Below are 22,593 nucleotides of genomic sequence, written 5' to 3'. Positions count from 1 at the left end.
GTCAGGTCCATTCGGGAGGCAACCAATGATGTCTCTCTTTCACATCAATGTTTATCTCTGTCTCTCCTCCCTTCCACTCTAACAATCAACAACAAAAATATCCTCAGGTGAGGATTAACAAACAAACAAAGATACATATTATAGTGGCTCAGTGATTGAGCTTGAACCTAGAGGAAGGAGGTCACTGGTTTGATTGCTGGTCAGGGCACATGTTTGGGTTGCAGGCTTGATCCCCAGTAGGGGGCATGCAGGAGCAGCCAATTGATGATGTTTCTCTCTCATCGATTTTTTTTTTTTATCCTTCTCCCTTCCTCTCTAAAAAAAAATCAATAAAAACATATTTTTTTAAAGATACATGTTATAATAGTGCTGATATTCTATGTATTTTCTGTATTTATCTGGAATTTCCCTCTTAAGGTTGGAAGTACAAGCAGATGTACAAAAAGAACGGTGCAGTCTAAGTGGAGAATCTGGCACGGTCAGCTTGGGAACCGTTAGTGATAATGCCAGCACCAAAGCAATGGCGGGATCCATTCTGAATTCCTACATCCCATTGGACAAGTAAGAAGGAATTGTGATAAAGTCAGAAGTATTTTAAAAATTAATTTAAAAAGAATTATCCCTGTCATTATGCAAAATTATCATGAATAATGGTTATTAACTATTAGGTTCTCTGGGGAAAGAAAATAGATGTCCAGAATAGGCTAATCTGTAGAGACAGAAAGTAGATTAGTGGTTGCCAGTGTTGGGAGAGGGAAGTACAGGTATTAACTGCTTAATGGGTGTAGGGTTTTTGGGGGAGGATGAATATGTTCTAAAGTTAGGGCGGTGGTCATTGATGACAACTCTGAATATACTAAAAACACTGAGTTGTAGCTGCTTCTGTTTTGCTTTTCTTTCAATTGAAACAGAATTATAGTCCTTTAATTTCACCCAGGGCTTGCTTTTTTTTTTTTTTTTTTTTTTTTGTAGTAGAATGTATCTTGCGTTAATTTATTCTGGCAGCTTTTATATAGCCTTTGAATTTTTCACATAGACACCCATCCTCCTTTGATGTCATCTGAAAAAAAATTAAAAGGAAGTTAAAAATTTATTTATATTTGTTACTCTTATTTTTCAGAGAAGGTAACAGTATGGAGGTGCAAGTAGATATTGAGTCAAAGCCATCCAAATTCAGGCACAACAGTGGAAGCAGCAGTGTGGAGGATGGCAGTGCCACCCGAAGTCATCCTAGTGGTTCATCCAATGGCTTGCCTGAAGGAAAATCCAGTGCCACCAAGTGGTCCAAAGAAGCAACAACAGGAAAGAAATCAAAAAGTGGTAAATTGAGGAAAAAAAGCAACATGAAGATAAATGAGACCAGAGAAGACATGGATGCACAGTTGTTGGAACAACAAAGCACGAACTCAAGTGAGTTTGAGGCTCCATCCCTCAGTGACAGTATGCCATCTGTAGCAGACTCCCACTCTAGTCATTTTTCTGAATTTAGTTGTTCTGACCTAGAAAGCATGAAAACTTCTTGTAGCCATGGTTCCAATGATTATCATGCCCGTTTCGCTACTGTTAACATTCTTCCTGAGGTAGAAAACGACCGTCTGGAAAATTCCCCACATCAGTGTAGTATTTCTGTGCTTTCCCAAACTGCTTCATGTTCTGAAGTTCCACAGTTGAATCATATTGCTGGAGAACATGGTAACACTGGAATAAAACCCAGTGCTGATTTATATTTTGGTGATGCACTAAAAGAAACAAATAACAACCACTCACATCAGACAATGGAATTAAAAGTTGCGATTCAGACTGAAATTTAGGCCTAGATGCTGCAGAATAATTACCACTGAGCAACCTTGTTTGGAGCTGGTTGAACTACACGTGACTACTTTAAGTTTCAAGTTACCAGCAAAAGCCAGGTTACATAATCGTAATGCAGATATATTTTCTGTATTCAGCAAAGTATTGTGTTTCATGTGAATCTTAATTACCAAACTATGAAATGAAGGCTTTAATAGTGCATTATTGTAAGGACAATGATCCTTTCAGAGAAGTATGTTTTGTGCATTTGCCACAAAATACTGCTTTAAGCACATACCTGTGTACTTATAAATTTGGCTTAATTTATAATCAATATAAAATACTAATGCAGTTCTATAGCATTCTTGTGAAGAAAGCTTGAGGCTTAGGGTTAAGTGGTTAATGACATTTTCTTGAAACCACTAAGGAAAACTGTTTAAAGAACCTTGCAGATTACTCTCAGTATATAATACTCTTTGTTACATTTCTATTCATAACTGGGCATAAATTTTTTTCATATGCAATGTGAATATGTAAAGCTTAATGCAGCCCATTTGCTACCATTTGGATACTTAGACACTTTGACCAAGATTGTGGCAATTTTTTGCACAACTTTGAAATAGAAATACCTGGTATTCTATATATCTTGTATATTGTTGATGCCATCATAGAAATATAAAGGTAGGTAATTAAGTATACTGACAGCACCAAATAAGATATATAAAACTTCAAAACAAAATTCCATTAGTTTATAAGTATTACAAATAAGTCACCTTTCACTAAGTGGAAGTTTGCACCCCATTGATTCTTGGTGCCTTTGGTATAGACTAGATTTTAAGATTCTAGTTATTTGATGATTTTTCTGTATTATTTTCCATAATGTCCTCTCTAGCCACCATGGATTGTGTAGAAAAATGCAGGCTAGATAATATGATTAATAACAATGCTGAAAAAGTATTAGCCTACCAAAGACACACTCAGGCTTTAGTGAATAACTTCACATAACCTCAGTTTTTAACACATGCGAATCTTCTCCATTCATAAGATCAAAGTACGGTGCAGAGTTTGTACCAAGTACTAAGGAGGGGTCCACGAACGGCTGGCTTTATTTTCTTTTGCTTTTGTTTATGGAAGATGTTCAGCTGACATAAACAGAAGTTGGCCAAAATACTGCCTGTACTGTTAAATTTTTGTATAATTCACTTAAGTAAAACAGTTTAACCTCACTGATAGCAGTTAAAATGTTTCATCTTACATGTTTCTTTTAAGTATTACCATTATGGTGCTACTGAGCATTTTCTTTTGATAAAAAGAAAAATGCCATGGGCTGCAGTCTTCTGACGTCACTTTTACTCACAGGTCCATTCATTACTATGCTTATAACACTAGTGCCAGTTATTTTATTTGTAATGCTTATTATGGTGTTTGTATATTTGTTTGCATTCCAATTTTGTTCAATAGTGAGTGTGTATACTGCATACATGAAATAAATGTAAATACTAATGTATTACTGCCTATGGTTTCTGCATAAGTGTTTTTATAAGAACGGGAATATTCATTTGCCATGTGATCATTATTCATAAATACTGAAAGCCATTGATATAATTCTGCATTCTGTTCTCAGCCCAAAGGGAAGCATTTACTGAACTTATCAGCAAATAGTTGTTAGAAACCTTTCTTCATGTCTAATACCTGCCTTTCTTCAGAAAAGAGTTGCTTAATTCATCAAAATAATTTCATTTTTAAAAGGACATTGGTTGGAAAGCAAATAGATTAGATCTATTATTAAGTTGTGAAGAGATAAGTACTATAATCCTTAACAGAAAAATAAAAAAGATCTTATAAGACTATTTTAAGAGATTCTGCCCTAACCGGTTTGGCTCAGTGGATAGAGCATCGGCCTATGGACTGAAGGGTCCCAGGTTTGATTCCAGTCAAGGGCGTATACCTTGGTTGCGGGCAGTATGTGCAGGAGGCAGCTGATCGATGTTTCTCTCTCATCGGTGTTTCTAACTATCCGTCTCCCTTCCTCTCTAAAAAATCAATTAAAATATATATATATATGAGATTATACTCTAGCAACATTATATTATGAAACGAAAGCCAGTTAAATACAAGCTAATAATTGTAATCGCTTTCTATTCTCGTAGCCTCTATAAAATGCACAGATGGTTTTTCTGTTTTCCTATTTCATAATTAATACTTAATGAAGATAATATAAATAAATATGTTAACTGCCTTCTTGACATTTCTGTAAAAAACTAAAGGTTAAATGGAAAGCTAAATGATTTTAGGAGGAATATAGCAAAAGTGCCAGTGCAATTCAGTTCACCCCATCCCTTTTCTGATTGTACACCCAACCAGTACCACCTCCGTCTCAGTTTTAAAATGGACTAGAACTTTCAATTGGCTTCAGTAGTTCCTTCATCTCCCAGGGGTTCTTCAAACATAGATTAATTTAGGACTAAGATTCCCATGGAGTTCAACTCCAGACTAGCCTAAAAAAGAGGACACTTAGGGTTCAAGACAAGTTTTAATTCACCAAACCTGGTAAAACCCTTTCTACTTTGCTTTCTTAAGGCCTGTGGGGAAAATCACAAGATAGTGAGGAAGAAGAATGCAAAAATTATAATAGTACAGCCTGCTGCTCATTATGGAAAAACATCAGTTTAACTCGATTGTCTTAAAAGTACAAATGCTCCTTCAGAACACTGAATTAGTTAGCTCTTTGTGTCAAGTTTACACAACCCATTGTTTTTACTTTCTTGGCTAATTGTGTTAATTAGTAAATATGTAAGACTTTCCATACCATATTGTCTAGCTAAATATAAACTTCGATCATCTAAAGATAAAGTATATGTTGAAAACCATTATGTCATGCTTTAATTCCTACATGACATGGGAGCAAAATGCATAAATTCCTGCTTTTTAGATCATGTTGCCTTTCTATTCAGAATCACAAGATTCTCAGATGTACATTTTTTATTTATTTTAAATTTATCTTTATTGTTGGAAGCATTACAGATGTCCCTTTTTTCTCCAGTGACCCCTTCCACCACCCCCTGCCCCCAGGCCTGCACTGCACTATTGTCTGGGTCCCTGGGTTATGCATATATGCATGTTAGTTCTTTGGTTTTATGTGGTTCCTTTTAACAGGTCTGTTTCATTAATTTTCATTATTAAAGTGATATATCATTGTTAAAAACTGGTATTTACATACTGGTTGGTTTTGAGTGTCTAAAACAGTATTCTAAACTTGGGGAGAGTTAGAGACGGGAATAAAATGACTAGAGGTATTGGGTCTTATACAGGGAAAACCAGAAGGATTTCTTATATGACATTTATACAAAGATCTCAAGGAAGTTGAGGGAAGAACTATGGAGACATACCTAATGAGAGAATATTCCAAAAAGGTATCTTCTTCCAGGTGAGTTAATGGACCATTTAGACATCAGTCTTGGGATTTGTTGCATAGTTAGTAAGGTAAGTCTGCCACCTTGTTTTCCCAGGAGAGTGTCTTGATTGTTCTTGGTATTGTCTTTACATTTCTGTACACGTTTTAGAATAAACTTGTTGAGTTCTCTCAGTTGTGATTGGGATTGCATTGAATCTATAATTATCCCTTAGAGGTCTTTCATGTCTTCTGTTAAATTTTATTCCCAGGTATTTGATATTTTTTAGATGTCATTCTATGTTTGTTACTAATAATATACAGAAATACTGATTTTTCTTATTCATTTATTTATTTTTAGAGTATGTTTACTAAAGCTGGGGACAGTGAAACAAGGAAGGGCTGAGGACAGGAGAGGCAACAGGAGAGAGCCAAGGCGGGGCTGCTTTGGCTCCCTAGAAATGACATAGGAAAGTGAGCCACACGGGGCCGTGTGGACTCACTGAGAAGTTCACGTCACAGTGACAGAAGTGAGCCTAGGAGAGGCTGTCAGCTTCACCGGAAGTCAGAGAAAAGGGGCCTCGGGGACAGGCTCAGGGGGTAAGCCTGGGGAAGCTGTAGCTGCCCATTGCTCCCCGGAGTGCAAGTCTCATGGGGACCCTTAGATTTAGGAGATGCATGCCTCTTTCCAGCCTTTTGTCTGATAGTATTGGACCACTGATTTCTGCTATCTTTTGTCCTGCACAAAGGAGGTAAAATTTAGATATTGCAAAACTCACATGCACCAGGGGTCTCCAAATTATGAATTCAGGATACTGGGGGGAAAGAAATGTTTTTGTGGGCTTTTAAAAATATTTTTATTATTGCCAAAACCGGTTTGGCTCAGTGGATAGAGCGTCGGCCTGTGGACTGAAAGGTCCCAGGTTCGATTCCTGACAAGGGCATGTACCTTGGTTGCGGGCACATCCCCAGTGGGAGGTGTGCAAGAGGCAGCTGATCGATGTTTCTCTCTCATCAATGTTTCTAACTCTCTATCCCTCTCTCTTCCTCTCTGTGAAAAATCAATAAAATATATATTTTTTTATTGATTTCAGAGAGGGAGAGAGAGACATCAATGGTGGGAGAATCACCCATCAGGTGGCCTCCTGCACATCCCACACAAAGGATCGAGCTCGCAGCATGGGCATGTGCCCTGAGGCAATCAAACCGGTAACCTCTTGGTACAAACCAGTAACCTCTTGGTACATAGGATGAACTCAACCACTGAGCCACACCATCAAACCGGTAACCTCTTGGTACATAGGATGAACTCAACCACTGAGCCACACCATCCAAGGCAGGAACTTTTTTTTTTTTTTTTGCCTTACTGTACTGTCGATTGGCCTCCAGTACAACGTTAAATAGGAATGGTAAGAGTAAACATCTTTACCTTATTTCCATCGTAGCATGGAAGTATTTAGTCTTTCATTCATCTTTGGCCTTTTATTCCTTCTGGTAAATTCTTGACAGGCTTAAAGAGATGGCCTTTTTGACCTGAGTTTGCCTCTTAAGTTATTGTCTGCCTTGGGTGGTTTGCTTTTCCCTCAACTTTTAAAATTGAGATATAGTTCATGTATCATAATATTCACTCTTTTTAAAGTAGAAAATTCAGTAGTTTTTAATATATTGTACAATCATCATCACTATAACTCCAGAACATTTTTATCACCCCTAAAATAAACCCTGTGCCCTAGCCAGTGTGGTTCAATTGGTTGGAGTATTGTTCTATACACAAAAGGTGGTGGGTTTGATTCCTGGACAGGGCACATACCCAGGTCGCGGGTTCGATACCCGGTCGGGGCATGTGTGGGAGGTGACCATTTGATGTTTCTCACATCGATGCTTCTCTCGTCTCTTTCTAAAAATCAATAAAATGAACCCTGTACCCATTAGCAGTCAGTTCCCATTCCCCTGTTCTTTAGCCCCTGGCAGCCACTAATCTACTTAGTCTGCATAGATTTGTCTATTCTGGACAATTCATATAAATTGAATCATATAATATGTGGCCTTTGTGTCTGCTTTTTTTCTCTTAATGATTTCAAGGTTCCTCTATGGAGTAGCATAAATCAATACTTCGTTCCTTTTTATGGCTGAAAAAAAATTCTGTTATCTGGAGGTACTACATTTTGCTCATTCATTTGTTGATGGATATTTCAGTTGCTTCTACATTTTTTGGCTATTATAAATGATGCTTCTATGAACATTTATGCACAATTTTGTGTACATATGTGTGCATATGTTTTCTGTGTTCTTGTGTATAATGCTAGGAGCAGAATTGTTGGGTCACACGCAACACTAACTTTTAGAACTGCCAAACTGTTTTCCAAAGCAGATGCACCATTTTACATTCCTATCAATAATATATGTGGCTTGTAATTTATCTACACCCTCGCCAACATTTGTTGTTATATCTATACTAGTGAAATATTATCTGAATTAGAATTTAAAATTGTGTTTGTTAAAATAGTCCTCCCAACCACGAATTAATTATGGCAAATGTTTGGCAAAATTTTACAGTTGGGAAATTGGCATAAAAAAAAGTCAAGGGGTAGTTAGATGAAATTTTCAGCTGTTTTTGAATTTGACTTGGGTCCCTATTAAAACCCTAAGGAAAAGTAGAAACCCCAGTCTAATTGGTTTGCAAATGTCTTGTCTGGTCTCTGCCTGCTCCCCAGCAGAGCATCTGCAGGGGCCCAGTTGGAGGGTAAGTGTCCAGTGCAGGGTGATACTGAATTCTGCAGGAGAGTAGTTCAGTCCTACTGCCCTCTGGCTTCTCATCCATCCCTCTATTTTAAAACCCGGCTTAGCTTTTACCTCTTCCTGAAACCGTTCTTGATTAACTCTTGGACCTTTTGATAACTTTGACACTTGAACATTTCATTGATACTTTTTTGTACTAGAGTATCTTGAAATTGGATTTATTTTCTGTCCCCCCCCAAAAAAAAAAATTAATCATATAAACTCCTTTTTATTTATGCTCCACAATACTTTATTCTAGGGGCCATAAGTAGTTTTCATTTACAATGCTTGTAGAAGTCAGATATTAATTATTGCCCCCTCCTCAGCTTCTACAACAGTGGGTTGCGTATTCCAACTTGCCTAAGAATCACAATAAATGCTTTAAAAGTTAGATTCCCTACCCCTTAGGCTCTGTAAAATTTCCAAGTGATTCTGATGCAAATATTCTAAGAATTACTCGAGAAATATTTCCAATGTCGCTGTAAACTTAGTCATAGGAACTTCTTTACTCTGAATTTTGGATATCGGAGCACATTTTAGGGCAGTGTCCTCTGGACTCATACATTCAGCACTTACTAAGCACCCACAGCCTGTGCCAGACTGAATGTACCCCTCTTAGTGTTGGCTCACCCCCAGAATGGTGACAGGTTGGAAAAAAGAGACACGTGCTGTTACAAAGAGATTCGCGGTGCAGCTCAACTGGTGGAGTAAGCTCTTGGATGTTTTAACGTGATTCATGTCCAAGAGATGGCACCAGTCTTGCAAGGCCAGCCACTTCCCTGGCTATACTTCTATTGGAGGGGTCTTAATGTGTGTTTCTTATCCAGTAAGTAAACATGAAAGTGCCCATAGTATTTCCAAAGAACTTTTTAGTCTTTTCTCTAACAACACAGATGAGATCATTAGACTTACAGGAAGAAAGCAGTTACAAACGTGAGAGAAGATGATTAAGCACCACCTGGCATTTTACATGAACTATGTAGCATTACAGCCCTGAATTGGTATATCCTGCCTCATTTGGCTATTATATAAGCAGATGAGGAACCTAGTCTTGGAGGTTAATGGATTTGGGGGTTAAGTCCAGGTTTTTCTGATGCCATAGTCTATGCTCGAAAGCAGTTTGCTAGAGAAAAGAAAGAGGAGGCTGTTATGGGAATCTCTTGTATTGTAATCTCCTACTTGTTTGCCATTGATCTTTCTACCATCTCCTTTCATTTTTGGCTAAAGACGTCGGAATCCCTTATATTCCAGAGGCAGAGATTTCTGCTAACAGACATCCCTTGTCTCAGGGTGGGGAACGTCCAGAGGGCTGTAGGAGGCCTATGAAATCATTTGGTCTGGCCCTGCCAAAGCATTAGGGGGGAGTTAAATGTCTGTCCAAACATAGCAGGCTAATTTTTAAGTTGATAATTGTGTACGACACAAGAATTACGTTATAAACATCTAAATGGCTTTTGGCAGAAAAAAAGGTTCCCCACCCCTGCCTTAAGTAGAGAACGGAGGCAGGATTATAGACGTCCACATCAGTGTCTTTTTGGCCTGAGTGGTGCCAACTGGCTAATAAAAAAAATGGGTGGTAAGTCAAAAGGAAGGGAAACTGATTGGAGAGGTGACGTCTGTTAAGGTCAGGCAGCTGAGGATGACCAGGGTAGTGGATCATGGGATCATGTGGTAACAACTGCAGAGCCTGGTCATGGACTGACGATCCATAGTTAGATATGGAACTCTAGATTCAGGTTCTGTTGTGTGTGTGTGTTTATAAATATATTTTTATTGATTTCAGAAAGAAAGAGGAAGATCAATGATAAGAATCATTGATGGGCTGCCTCCTGCATACCCCTACTGGGGATCAAGCCTGAAACCTGGGCATGTGCCATGACTGGGAATTGAATCGTGACCTCTTAGTTCATAGGTTGACACTCAACCACTGAATCACACTGGCCGGCCATAGATTCAGGTTGTATTTATAAGGAGTGTTTATATGGTCCATGAACCAGAAAATGACAGTGTCCCATATACAGCTTAGAAGTAATTTCATGTGTTATTTGAAGCAAACATGTCAGCACAGATGATACTTCTTAATCATTTAAAAATATGTAAACTTGCTCTGGCCAGTGTGTTCAGTGGTTTGAGCACCAGCCCACGCACCGAAAAGTCATGGGTTCAATTCCCCATCAAGGGTGTGTACCTGGGTTGCAGGTTCAGTTCCTATCTCAGTTGGGGTGCATGCAGGAGGCAACCCATCTACATGCCTCTATCATATTGATGTTTGTCTCTACTTCTCCCTCCCTCCCTTCCACTCTCTAAAAATCACTGGAAAAAATACCCTCAGGATTAACAGGAAAATAACAATGTGTAAACTTAAGCCCAGTGATGGTGATTTGCTTGGGTGTTATACACTTCTGGGTATTGTCACTTACAGTTAAGGGCCTCTGGGTTTTCCCCCTTTCTCTGTTTCAGTATTAAGTCTTTCACTCTCCTGCCTAGAAACTTTGCTTATAAGGTACTGAAGAATTTGCTGGGAAATCACCCACACTCTGTATAGCATTGCTTTCTTTGAGACTTCATTTACAGCACCCCATAAAATCCAAGTGCTAACATTCTGCTGAAATAGACGTAAATAGCTTCTCACTCATCAGAGATGATTTATTGAATCTCTACTGTGCCAGGCATGTTGCTGAGCAATATGGAGGACAGGACTAAGCCAGCCAGTCTCTGTCACAGATAAGCCAACCCAACCACCCAAACAGTGATTAGAGCTGATAGAGCCGAGCACGTGGCACTGGGAGAAAGCTCACAGGTCACTGCACTCAGCCAGGGCCAGTGAGGAAAAGCTTCTGGGAGTGACCCTGGCATTGGGTTTTAAAGGAGGGCCGAGAAGGGTGTTAGTCCTGTGTTTGGGGAGAGGGAGGAGGGAGGAGAGAACATTTGGAGCAGGGAAAACTCTGTGAGAAGCAGTCAATGCTGGGTAATGTTGCATATAAAATGGTAGAAAGCATCAGAGATCCTATCTAATAAAAGGGTAATATGGCCGAAACCGGTTTGGCTCAGTGGATAGAGAGTAGGCCTGCGGACTGAAAGGTCCCAGGTTCGATTCCGGTCAAGGGCATGTACCTTGGTTGCAGGCACATTCCCAGTAGGGGGTGTGCAAGAGGCAGCTGATCGATGATTCTCTCATCAATGTTTCTAACTCTATCCCTCTCTCTTCCTCTCTGTAATAAAATCAGTAAAATATTTTTTAAAAAGGGTAATACGCAAGTTAACTGTCACTCCACAACAAAGATGGCACCGCAGTCCTCTCAGCCTCACCAGAGTCCCCCAGGCAGCGTGAGCAGCCTGGCAGAATGCTTGCTTCATCGCCATGGCAACAAGGCAAGGTTCTGGCCTGGCTTTGGATGGGCCTCTGGCCAGGCTGGGGCACAGAATGCTTGTGTCATCGTTCCACGCCCAGCCACAGATGGGCCTCTGGGCTGCGGAGGGCCTCTGGGCAGTGGGCACGGAGCAGCCAGGCCCCAAAGAGCTCCTGGCGCACGGATTCGCGGTCAGGCCTCAGTTTAATTACACAGCAGTTCCTCTGGGAGGCATTCCCCGTCTGAACCAGTACCTGGTTCTCTTCCCCTCCCAGCGAACGCCACGGCTCCTCTTAGCCTCTCTGTGACTGGGCAGCGCCCTGTGGCCGGAGAGGGGAGGCAGAAGTGCTGTGTGGCTTTCGGGGGTGACATTTCTCTTGATTTGTCGTGTCCCTTGTATTTCTGTGGTGGTGGTGGTATCACACTGAGGTGGCAGTGATTGTTGGGATTCCTAGCTGAAGGTTTCCTCAGTCTTTTAAAGGGAAGACTTGCTCCACTCGCATCGCTCCCTCTTGTGGCAGAATCCTTCATCTCCTATCTTTCCTAATAACTCACCACGCGGACTGCTGGAAACTTCGCCGTTTTCCAGGAAGTGGTGCTATAGCTGCAGTTTTCGGTTTCTTCCTGGCCTGCACACTCTGGTCCATTTTTCTGAGAACACTGGTCACGGGCTCTGCTTTTGCTACCGCAGGCAGGGCATGTACAAGGCTCCGGCCACAGAAGGGGAGCAGGTGCGGTTCAGCACTTGGGGCGCTGGGGGTACCCACACACCCGGTGGGGAGATTGAGTGGGATACTCCGGGGGCTCGTGGGCAGATTTCCGGATGAAGTCCTGAAGAGGTCAGCAGGAACTGTGTTCCCTGAATGCGCACTGATGTTCTTATCTGCTTCCTTTCCTTTCTTTTTCCTCCCCTCAGTAATGCAGTGCGGCCTCAGTGCGCTGGGTGCTGCGGGAGGTGGATTTCTCTAGTTCCCACCCACACAACCAGGACAGACAGGCCTCCACTCACTGTTCTCCAGCGCCTCTCAGGACAGCTTAGTCCCATGCAGCTCGGTGCTGGGTATGTGACTGTCAACAAGACACGTGTTTCCTTGTTATGTCCCTGTTCTAAAGTAACTAACACACTCCATCACTTACTTTTACAAAAGTTTAATAGTATTACAAAGGAGAAAACTGTTTTTGCTTGTTGGCTTGAAGACTAGAACTAAATACTATTACAGATTTTCATTTATGAACAAAAAAGTTGAAAAGAAAAATGGCATGTTTTGAAAGATACCATTTACCCACAACAATATTTAAAATATTCTGTAATTAGCCTAGCTGGTGTGGCTCAGTGGTTGAACATAGGCCTATGAACCAGGTGGTCACTGTTCGATTCCTGGTCGGGCCACGTGCTGGGTGGTGGGCTGGATCCGCATTGGGGGGCGGGAGGGGCATGGGGGGAGCATGCAGGAGGCAGCCGATCAGTGATTCTCATTATTGGTATTTCTATCTTTCTCTCCCTTTCCCTACCTCTCTGAAATCAATAAAACAATTAAAAAATATTCTATAATTATAAAAAAAAAGAGGTAAAACAAAGTGATATTCTTTTATCTTAACTTCTAAAGAACAAGAAAATACTCCAGAAAAAGAGAACTGACTAAAGACTACAGGAATGTGTTTGATGGTATACTGATAAAAACTGGAATGTTGTTTTAAGAAATACCTTTACCCTCAGTTAACAAAAGAGCTTCATGAAATCTTCACTTTTGACATTAATGTCTGCTTAAAAGAGGGGCAGCAGACATTTAAATATTCGGGGAAATATGGGGTTACAGTGAAGGCTTTGTTTGCTCTCACATATTTGTTGTTTTGTTGCTGCTTACATATGCAATTTATAAGGGAAAGGAGCTTTTTAAAGTCTAGTAAAAAGTAGAAATTTTTGGCAATTTTTATTCTTAATTATTAGGCAATGCTTTAATATTAGAAAAAATAAGTTCCCCTATAGCTTTCAATTGATAGTCACAATTTATTTAATAACCATTTCATATTATGGATTTAAGTATTGCATTTTTCCTTAGCAGACTGTAATATACAAGTAGTATAAAATGGGACTTATATATGTATTAGCAGGAAATAAAGGTGAACTAATAACCAGTTAATGATTTTCACTTTTAAAAATGCGTTTTAAAGAAATATATTTCTGTCAAGCTAAGTGGATGCCTTCATAGCCCAAAGAAATGTAATTTAACTCAATTTTTTAACAAGTTATTAAAGCAAAGGTATTATATAAATTAAAATGCAGCTGAATAAGTTCCAAATATACTTATTATTAAATATAAAGATGTCCACTCTGGTACATAAGAAAATATTTACAACTGATAAAAAGCAGATTGTAGAATATACATGTTCTATGTATAAAAATAAGTGAAATACTTTATAGTCCAGACCCAGGGATCTTTTCTAAGCAAGGTTTTATCCATGCAACTGTATTACAATACCGTCTCACTAGTATTCCTGGGACACAGGCATGCATGGAGGAGATCTAACAGTAATCTTGATTTAAAGCTCATACTGCCTTTTTAGGGCCTGTACATCTTCTAAAGAAAAATGTTTGTTTGGTGTGCCTGAGAGGTCATCAAAAAGCTGTTCAATTGGCTCCTTTTGGCCCTTGCTAATTAGGGCCAACATCATCTGAAAGAAGGAGAAAAATTATATTAGCATAATACATTAACGTGTCAAAGTTACAGAAAGCCTGTAAAAAATCTGTCTCTCCGATGAGGTACTCTGCCGCTTACCTTAAACCTTTCCGCTTTACTCAGATAGAAAAGATGCTGATATACCAATGAGGGATCCTTATCAACGAGTTCATTTTTCAGAGACTGAATGAGGAGGAGGAATAGATCCCCTTCGAGTTTGTTACTCAGCAGCGCGGGCAGATCTTCCGGCTCAGTGATGGCCAACAGGCGTGCACAGGCTTCCGTATCTTTCCTGGCGCTGACAGCGTTCATCAGCTGCCCAAATTCATAGGCATTGTTGGGCTTGGTGATGGGCAGTTTCTCATGGCATTCTGGTGGCCCCTGGCTGGTGTCCCCCTCAGAGGCGGGGCAGCCCGTGCGGTCCTCCCCGGGGGTCCTTCCGAGCTCTTCGTGGCCTTCATTCACCTTCACGAGGAAAAAAAATTACACCCTGACACAATCAGCCGCCACTGCGCACGTCCCACGTGACATTTATTAAAATGGGGAAGAACCGAAAAAAGCAAGTACACTGGATTTAGTCAAGTTCTTAAGTGAAAATGTGTAGTCTGTAATCAATCATAAAATCTACTTTTTGAGGAAGAGAAGTTTTAAGGTATTAGTATTCATTCATAAAAGCACTTTTTAAATATAAAATATTTCTAACATTGAAAAAAATATTTAGAATATTTTATTGTTTTTTAAAGAGATAGAAAAGGAGAAGGAGAGAGAGAGAAACATCAATGTGAGAGAGAGCAAAACATTGATCAGTTGCCTCTTGCACTCCCCCTACTGGGGATCGGGCCTGCAACTCAGGCATGTGCTGGAATCGAACTGGTAACCTCCAGGCATGGGATGATGCCCAACCAACTGAGCCACACTAGCCAGGGCTCTTTTTATAATTTTCCATGAATAAAGCTGCTGTATGAAAGAAGACCTATAACTACTTTATCTCCTTTTCATAACTTTTACTTATTTCTTTATATTTAATAGAGAAGTAAACTTTTTTTTTCTCCAATTCTCTTAAAAAAAGAGTTTTCTTCCATCCTTAGAGGAAAAACACTTCCGAGCATCTCACATTTTAGCTCCTTACTCTTAGTGGAAATGTAATATGATATATTAGTATTCATGAATACACAGGAATTCATGATTGATATTCTTCCCTGAAGGCAAAGCAGAAAGCTATATAGCACAAGACACCGAGTTAATCTGAAATCAAAGGTAGTCCGAAAATCTCTGATGAGGCCTGCCTTAGAGTGCTAAAAGGTCTGAAACAAACTGGAAAATCTTTATGGCATGTGGCTTGCCAGGACCAATGAAACAAAATCAGTCCTCGTCAGCATTTTCTGGGTCTACCCTGAAGCAAAGCTCAGTGGCCATAGGCTCCCAGCGCAATCTGGAAGCAATACAAAACAGGCCAGACAGGGAGGGAGTGGGGATAAGGGCAAAGAACGGAAGAACCTAACACAGACTCCCAATACCGTCCATGGGCCAAACCAGGAAGACATGGGCTAATCATCACGGCAAAGGAAAACTTTGTCTTTACAACCGGTTTAAATTTCTTCATTGAGCATCAGTATAAAAAAATAATTTTTTTTAAAATTGGTAGAACTCATAGGAATAGGACCTTAGAATCCAATAGAAGATCCCCAAAAAAGTACTTTGAAAGATAATCAAATACAAATACCTCTTGAATCTCAATTTTCCTTCTCTCCTTTTCTCTGTTGAGTGATGCGGCCTGGTCCTTCACATTAAGGAATCTGGTCACCTCTTCCAGTTCCATCTGGGCCTCGGCAATACTTGAGTCTAGCCGGAGAACTTTATTGAGATCATTTAAACTACTCTGATAATCCTGAAAGTGGAAGGGCAGAGGAAATCATTTTCACAGGTAACAGGAGAAGGGCACAGATCGGCCTGGGGGAGGGAGGAGGTGGCAAGGGAGTGTACAGTGGCACAACAGCTTCCTGTTAGCACCATGGTTAGAAAGCTGGGCCCTCAGGGTAACACTTGGGCTAAATTATTATAACCCATAACACAGCGAGCATCTATAATAATGAAAGCGTAATATGCTAATGATACTGGACTGTCAAATGACCTTCCGGACGAAGCTGGGGCTGTGAGGGTCAAAGCAAGCTACCGTGATTGCCAGGGCTGAGCCCCTTGCATGAATTTTGTGCATTGAGCCTTTAGTCCTATATACTAAAATCCTAATATGTAAATTGTCCCCTCCACAGGGTGTTCGACTGGGAGTTCAATTGGGGGGAGGGGGAGAATGGGGCCCGGTGGCCAACCTCCCTGGGCCCCTCCCCTCAGCTGGCCCAGCCCCGCCCATGCACGAATTTGTGCACTGGGCCTCTAGTCCTCTATAAAAGATGCCACACAGAAACTGGAGTTAGAAGACTCAGGTTAAACTCTATCACCATGATCTTCAGTCCCTAACACACGGTAGGCACATATTGTTGGCTAAATAAATGAAATAATGAACAGCCTCATATTAGCACCTACTTGCAGTGAAACCTGAACAAGATCCTACTTAACCTTCCTGAGCTTCAGTTTTTCTTATCGTTAAAGTGTGAATAACAGGAGCTTTTCTATTGCAGTTTTCACAAGGCTCTACTAAGTAATAAAATATGGGTTTAAACCTATAAAGGACTAAACAAATGTTAGCTGCTACCAGATTATCTTGTTCCATAAAACGCTTCAAAGTTTTATGCTGTTCACATAGGCCAGAGTTGACATTTATTCTCCCATAAAGAGCCAGACAATACATTGGAGAGTTCGAGGGGAAAGAAATCTAAGCTTACAAAACACAGCATGGAATCTGGTAGTAGAGACATATACCACAAAATCAGTCCACTGTGACAGGCCACATTCCAGAACTACAGACTAGACGCATAGTTTTTTATTGGTTGGTGCTTTCTAAATTTTTTAAAATATATTTTTAATGATTTCAGAGAGGAAGGGAGAAGGAGAGAGAAACATCAATGATGGCAGAGAATCATTGTTTGGCTGCCTCCTGAATTTAAATGTGTGTGTGTGTGTGTGTGTTTTAATCCTCAGCTGATGATAAGTATATTGATTTTAGAAAGAGGAAGGAAGAGAGGGAGAGAGAGAGAAGCATCAATGTGAGAGATAAACAATGATTGGTTGCATCACACGTGTGCCCTGACTGCACCCTGACTATGGATCCAACTCACAACCTGGGTATGTGCCCTAACCAGAAATCAAACCTGCGGCCTTTTAGTGACACTCCTACCAACTGAGCCACACTGGCCAGGGAAACCCATGTTTTGGTTAAACCCAAATTAACCCTGTGAGGAGGTGAAGAATCCCAGTGAGGTGCAACCTGAGCATTTATGACATATCCATCACAGCACACGCTGGAGGCTAAGGCACAGGACAGAGAAGCAGTGTTATGTGGCCATCCTGAGGGACTAGCTGTAATGCCACATCCCTCCCACCTTAGCCCAGCAACACATTAAAACAAGAGTAATGGAGAGATGAGTTCAAAGGCATACCCTTAAATCTTCTCTAGTTTATCAAAAAGGTCAATTACTTACCAATTACAGCACAGTATGTACTATTTGTAACAAATCTACGTACCACTATATCACAACAACACAGTTGGAACATGCTCCCAACAAACCCATTGTGTTTCCATCCTAAGTGTTCTAGTCAGAGACCATCCGGAAAGGCAGGGAAGTGGGGCAGCAGGGCAAGCAGGGGGAGTAATGTAGCCAGTTCTTACCATTCTCAGCTTTTTGCGAGTATTGTTATTTACTCTCACAATAGCCCTATGAGTACTAACTTTTACCGTCCCCATGTTACAGATGGGGAAACTGAGGCATAGTAAGACCATCTTGGGATGATCAAGGCAAGGGCATGGGGTGAATGGTAACACAGCTGTGGGGCTCAAGGAAGAGAGGCCTGAGAGGAGAGGCTTGTGAGCTACACAATGAAAGGCCACCACCACAAGCGACAATATGAGCTTTCCCATCTATCCCAGAAGAGTCGGAGCCTGGAGAGCAGACTGGGTGAAGGAGACCTAAGAAGACAGGAAATACGTCTTGATAATGTCACACCAGAGGCAGGCAAGTGTGACAAGAAGGCAGGACCGCAGGGCGGTAGCATCACGCAGGGAGGCAGAGGAAGACGGGGGGGGGGGGGGGCGCCAGTCTGCCGGCTCCACAGAGTGGTCGGGCCTGAGAGATGGCCACGGCCACAGCCCTGTGCCAGGAACTGGGAACAGCATAGGAAAAAGAACAGCTGTGGTCTGGCCCTTGTGGAAACGTACATCTTAAGAAGGGAAACAAAAAGGAAAAAATCAAGTAAGCCCAGTCCAGCCCATGTGGCTCAGTGGTTGAGTGTCAGCCTATGAACCAGGAGGTCATGGTTTGATTCCCAGGTGGGGCACATGCCCAGGTGGTGGACTCAATCCCCAGTAGGGGGCGTGCAGGAGGCAGCCAATCGATGATTCATCATTGACATTTCTCTCTCTCTCTCTCCCAGAAATCAATTAAAATATATATATATTTTTTTTAAAAAGTAAAAAAAGAATAAATAAAATGTCTTTTATCCAATTAAGAACACCAAAGGTTGAGATGGACACTAGGGGGTGGAGGGGTCTCCCTCTGACCCAGCTGTCAGAGGGCACAGGGCCTGATGGGACAGCAGCCTGCGGGGTGGAGGGAAGGAGAAGGTTATACAAAGAGGCTATTGTGGCTCTGGCAGGAAGAGGACAGTAAAAGCTGCTGCTGATCTCATTGGGCCTTAAAAAAATGAAGTACAATCACATGTGTTTATGGTAACATGTACTATTAGTAGATGTGCTTAAACTAATGTCAATAAAAATTGGATATTCCTGAAATCGCATTATGATGTAGACAGATTCCCCCAGCAATAGACGTTTGATGTCTTGGTAACTGTAGCATCGCCAACGGGCTGTAAATGCCACAAGGCAGGCCCCAGGCCTCCCTCACCTCCCCGGCCCCAAGGAGCAGATTGTAAGTCAGCAGCAAAATGTTCGGTTACCTTTTCTCGCGAAGGACAACTGTGCATTAAGGAAAGGTCTGTGCTTTACAAAACTGGCACATAGAGAAATGAAAGCCCAATTAAAAATAATAAATGGAGAGAGACAGGAGATCCAGGCGGCAGAGTGTCCCCTGAGAGCTCGGGGCACCTGTCACGGTGGCCCCTGTGCCACTTCCCCGTCCCGGCCCCCGAGGAGGCGGGTCCAGGAGTGAGCGACACATTTGGAAGCCGCCGAGGCCTGCGCAGAGCTGGAAACAAACCCCTGTGGCACAAAGCTCTGACGACAGGGCGTGCACACCAAGCCATAAGGAGTCAAACCAGAAAAACGAGCTGCCCGCCTCCTAATTTAGTAGAATGGGATTACTCAATCTTGGGATTATCTTTCTACATACATAATGCAATTTCTGGAATTTGCTCCAGGAAGTATGAGATTCTGGTCTTTCATTAGGTACGTCTCTTGACTTCAGTCAGTCAGGTAAACAAGTTCCGAGTCAGGCAGCCAGAATGAGGTCAAGCTGCTGGGGAGTTTGCACACATGTAGACATCGCGCAGATCCACCCTCATGCACCCAAACCCACTGAGCTCCATGAAAGCTGTTCATTTTGAGGAGGCCACTTTAATTCAGGGTGCCACACACTGCCTAGAAAACCTTCAGTGAGGCTTACGTATGAGCGCTGTTAACAAAATGAGAGGGGGTAGGGAGTTGGGGTCACGCAGGCGAGTGTGGAGCTCCAGGCCGGTGACTGAATCCCATGCTGGGAGGGTGGCGCATCCAGCTCCATTCAGACAGAGGCCCCTGGCTCAGGACTTTCCTAGATCCCACCCTATGCACCACCTCTTTATGTGGCTACAACTGCATTCTTTAAAATAGGTAGGTAGGTAGGTAGGTAGGTAGGTAGATAGATAGATAGATATAGATAGATAGATATAGATAGATAGATATATAGATATAGATTGATTTCAGAGAGGAAGGGAGAGGGAGAGGTAGAAACATCAACGATGAGAATCACTGACTGGCTGCCTCCTGCACGACCCCCTCACTGGGGGTGGAGCTCACAATCAGGGCATGTGCCCAACTAATCTATAGCAGCAGCAATTAGATAAATGGGAAGGGGTGGGAGGGTGGAAATTAAACACAATGGGCAGAAGGAATTTTCTGGAGAGATGGAAATGTTCTCTATCTTAACTGAGGCAGTGTCTACATGGGAATATTTATCTTATTCAGATCAATAGCCAAATTAAGAAAACAGTCCCATTTATAATTACATCAAAGAGAATAAAATACCTAGGAATGAATTTAATGAAGGAGGTGAAAGCCCTGTATTCCAAAAACCCTTAAGATACTGATAGAAAGATACTCTGAACTCGGATTAAAGACTTGAATGTAAGACTTGGGAACACAACACTAGAATAAAACATAGGCAGTAAGCTTCTTGACTTTGGTGTTGGTGATGATTTTTTGGATTTGACACCAGAACCAAAGGCAATAAAGGCAAACACAAACAAGTGGAGCTACATGAAACTCAAAAGCTTCTGCACAGCAAAGAACACCATTAATAAAACGACAACCTACTGAGTGGGAGAAAATATTTGCCAATCATATATCTGATAAGGGATTAATGTCCAAAGTAGATTAAAAAAAAACAACAACAACTCATACAACTCAATAGCAAAATAACATTGGAATGTGAACTGGTGCAGTACGAAGTTTCCTCAAAATCAAAAACACTACTTGTGGGTACATATCCAAAGGAAACAGTCACTGATTCTAAAAGCTATCCCACCGCCATGGTCACTGCAGCGTTATTTACGATAGCCCACCGAGGGAAACAGCCGATGCCCACCGATGGAAGAACGGGTAAAGAAAATGCGGTGTATATACACACTGGGATATTATTCAGCCATAAGAAAAGAAGGCAGTCCTGACATTTGCAACAACATGGACCTTGAGGGCATTGTGCCAAGTGAAATAAGTCATACAGAGGAAGACAATTACCGTCTGACCTCAGTGCTGTGTGGAACAAACAAACGCACACACACGCACCTGAACTAACACAGAGAACAGGTTGGTGGTGGCCAGAGGTGAGGTGAGGGGTGGAGAATAAACACTATGGGTGAGGGTGGTCAAAAGGTACAAACTTCAAATTATAAGATAAATGATTTGGGGGGCGGGGCAATGGTAAGATATGTACACATATAATTTAATAAATAAATAAATAAATAAATAAATAAATAAAATGATTCATAAGGGTGTAATGTAGAGTAAGGTGACTGTAGTTAATGATGCTGTAGTATATATGTGATGGTGTTAGGAGAACAGATCTTAAAAGTCCTTATCACAAGAAAAAGATTTGTAACAATGTGTGGCGATGGACAGTACAGTGGTCATTTTGCTATATATACACGTATCATTATATTGTACACATGAAACTACTGTCTTTCAATTAAAAAAAAATGCTGAGAAAGAAATCCAAATTTCTTTTGCACATTTGCAAATTTGCAAATTGCACATTTACAATTTCACTGGATTAGACCATAATCAAATTAACTATTAAAAATGCCATTTCATGCCCTAAACTGGTTTGGCTCAGTGGATAGAGTGTCGGCCTGCAGACTGAAGGGTCCCAGGTTCCATTCTGGTCAAGACCATCTACCTTGGTTGCAGGCAGTGTGCAGGGAGTGTGCAGGAAGCAGCTGAATTGGTGTCTCTCATCGATGTTTCTAACTCTCTATCCTTCTCCCTTCCTCTGTGTAAAAATTCAATAATATATATATATCCCTAGCTGGTTTAGCTCAGTGGATAGAGTGTAAGCCTGTAGACTGAAAGGTCCTGGGTTCGATTCGGTCAGGGCCACATATCTCAGTTGCAGGCTCCTCCTTTCTGGTCTGGGCTCCTGTCAAGGCTCGTACTGGAGGTAACCAATTTTTTTTCCATTTTTTATTAAGGTATTATATGTGTACATATCTTACCATTACCGCTCCCACCCACACCAATTGATGTGTTTCTCTCACATCAATATTTCTCTCTGTCTTTCCCTCTCTCTTCCTCTCTCTAAAAATCAATAAAAAAATATCCTCAGGCGAGGCTTAATAAATAAATAAATAAATAAATAAAATAAAAAGATGACCAGCAGAAAGCATAATAGGCCAGGGTTAGTATTTTAAAAATGCCATTTCAGAACGTATCACTTTGTTTTGTACGGTCTGGTTTTCCCAGGTGATGCTATTTTGGACAAACATGAACATTCGTTCACGTTTTCCGGCATAAACGAAAGTAGCCCTGGCCAGGAAACTCAGCTGATTAGAGCATCATCCCAGGACCCCAAGGCTGCAGGTTCAAGCCTGCATCGGGACACATGCAGGAAGCAACCAATGGAAGCATAAATGAGTGGGAAAGCACAGTCAGCGTTTCTCTCTCTTTCTCAAATCAACAACAACAAAATTATTAAAAGACCAAGACAAAAATAATCCCCAAAGCGCAATTATATAATACTTTCTTTGAAAATGTGATTCTCTTATTGAGAATGCCACTTGATAG

The 22,593-nt window shown here is 41.2% G+C and overlaps 2 protein-coding genes across 2 annotated transcripts in view; one reads left to right on the top strand and one right to left on the bottom strand.

Annotated features, from left to right (window-relative positions):
* The window catches only part of RNF19A (ring finger protein 19A, RBR E3 ubiquitin protein ligase), a 33,836-nt gene extending 30,538 nt beyond the window's left edge, over positions 1-3,298 (top strand). The window contains exons 9-10 of the mRNA XM_084864553.1: positions 418-561; positions 1,121-3,298. Coding sequence (XP_084720679.1) covers positions 418-561; positions 1,121-1,811 — 835 coding nt within the window. The 3' untranslated portion in view covers positions 1,812-3,298. The remainder of the gene's footprint in view (positions 1-417; positions 562-1,120) is intronic.
* A 9,145-nt stretch (positions 3,299-12,443) lies between these two features.
* SPAG1 (sperm associated antigen 1) overlaps positions 12,444-22,593 on the bottom strand; it is a 47,103-nt gene continuing 36,953 nt past the window's right edge. Inside the window, exons 16-18 of the mRNA XM_084864550.1 lie at positions 15,712-15,876; positions 14,088-14,453; positions 12,444-13,983 (exon numbers count right to left, since the gene is read on the bottom strand). Of these exons, the coding sequence (XP_084720676.1) occupies positions 13,852-13,983; positions 14,088-14,453; positions 15,712-15,876 (663 nt within the window). The 3' untranslated portion in view covers positions 12,444-13,851. The remainder of the gene's footprint in view (positions 13,984-14,087; positions 14,454-15,711; positions 15,877-22,593) is intronic.

This window comes from Pipistrellus hanaki, assembly GCF_964339955.1.
Source record: "Pipistrellus hanaki genome assembly, chromosome: 17".
Taxonomy (NCBI): Eukaryota; Metazoa; Chordata; class Mammalia; order Chiroptera; family Vespertilionidae; genus Pipistrellus; species Pipistrellus hanaki.
Note: the sequence above shows the minus strand (reverse complement) of the source record. Positions and strands in the feature narration are given on the sequence as shown.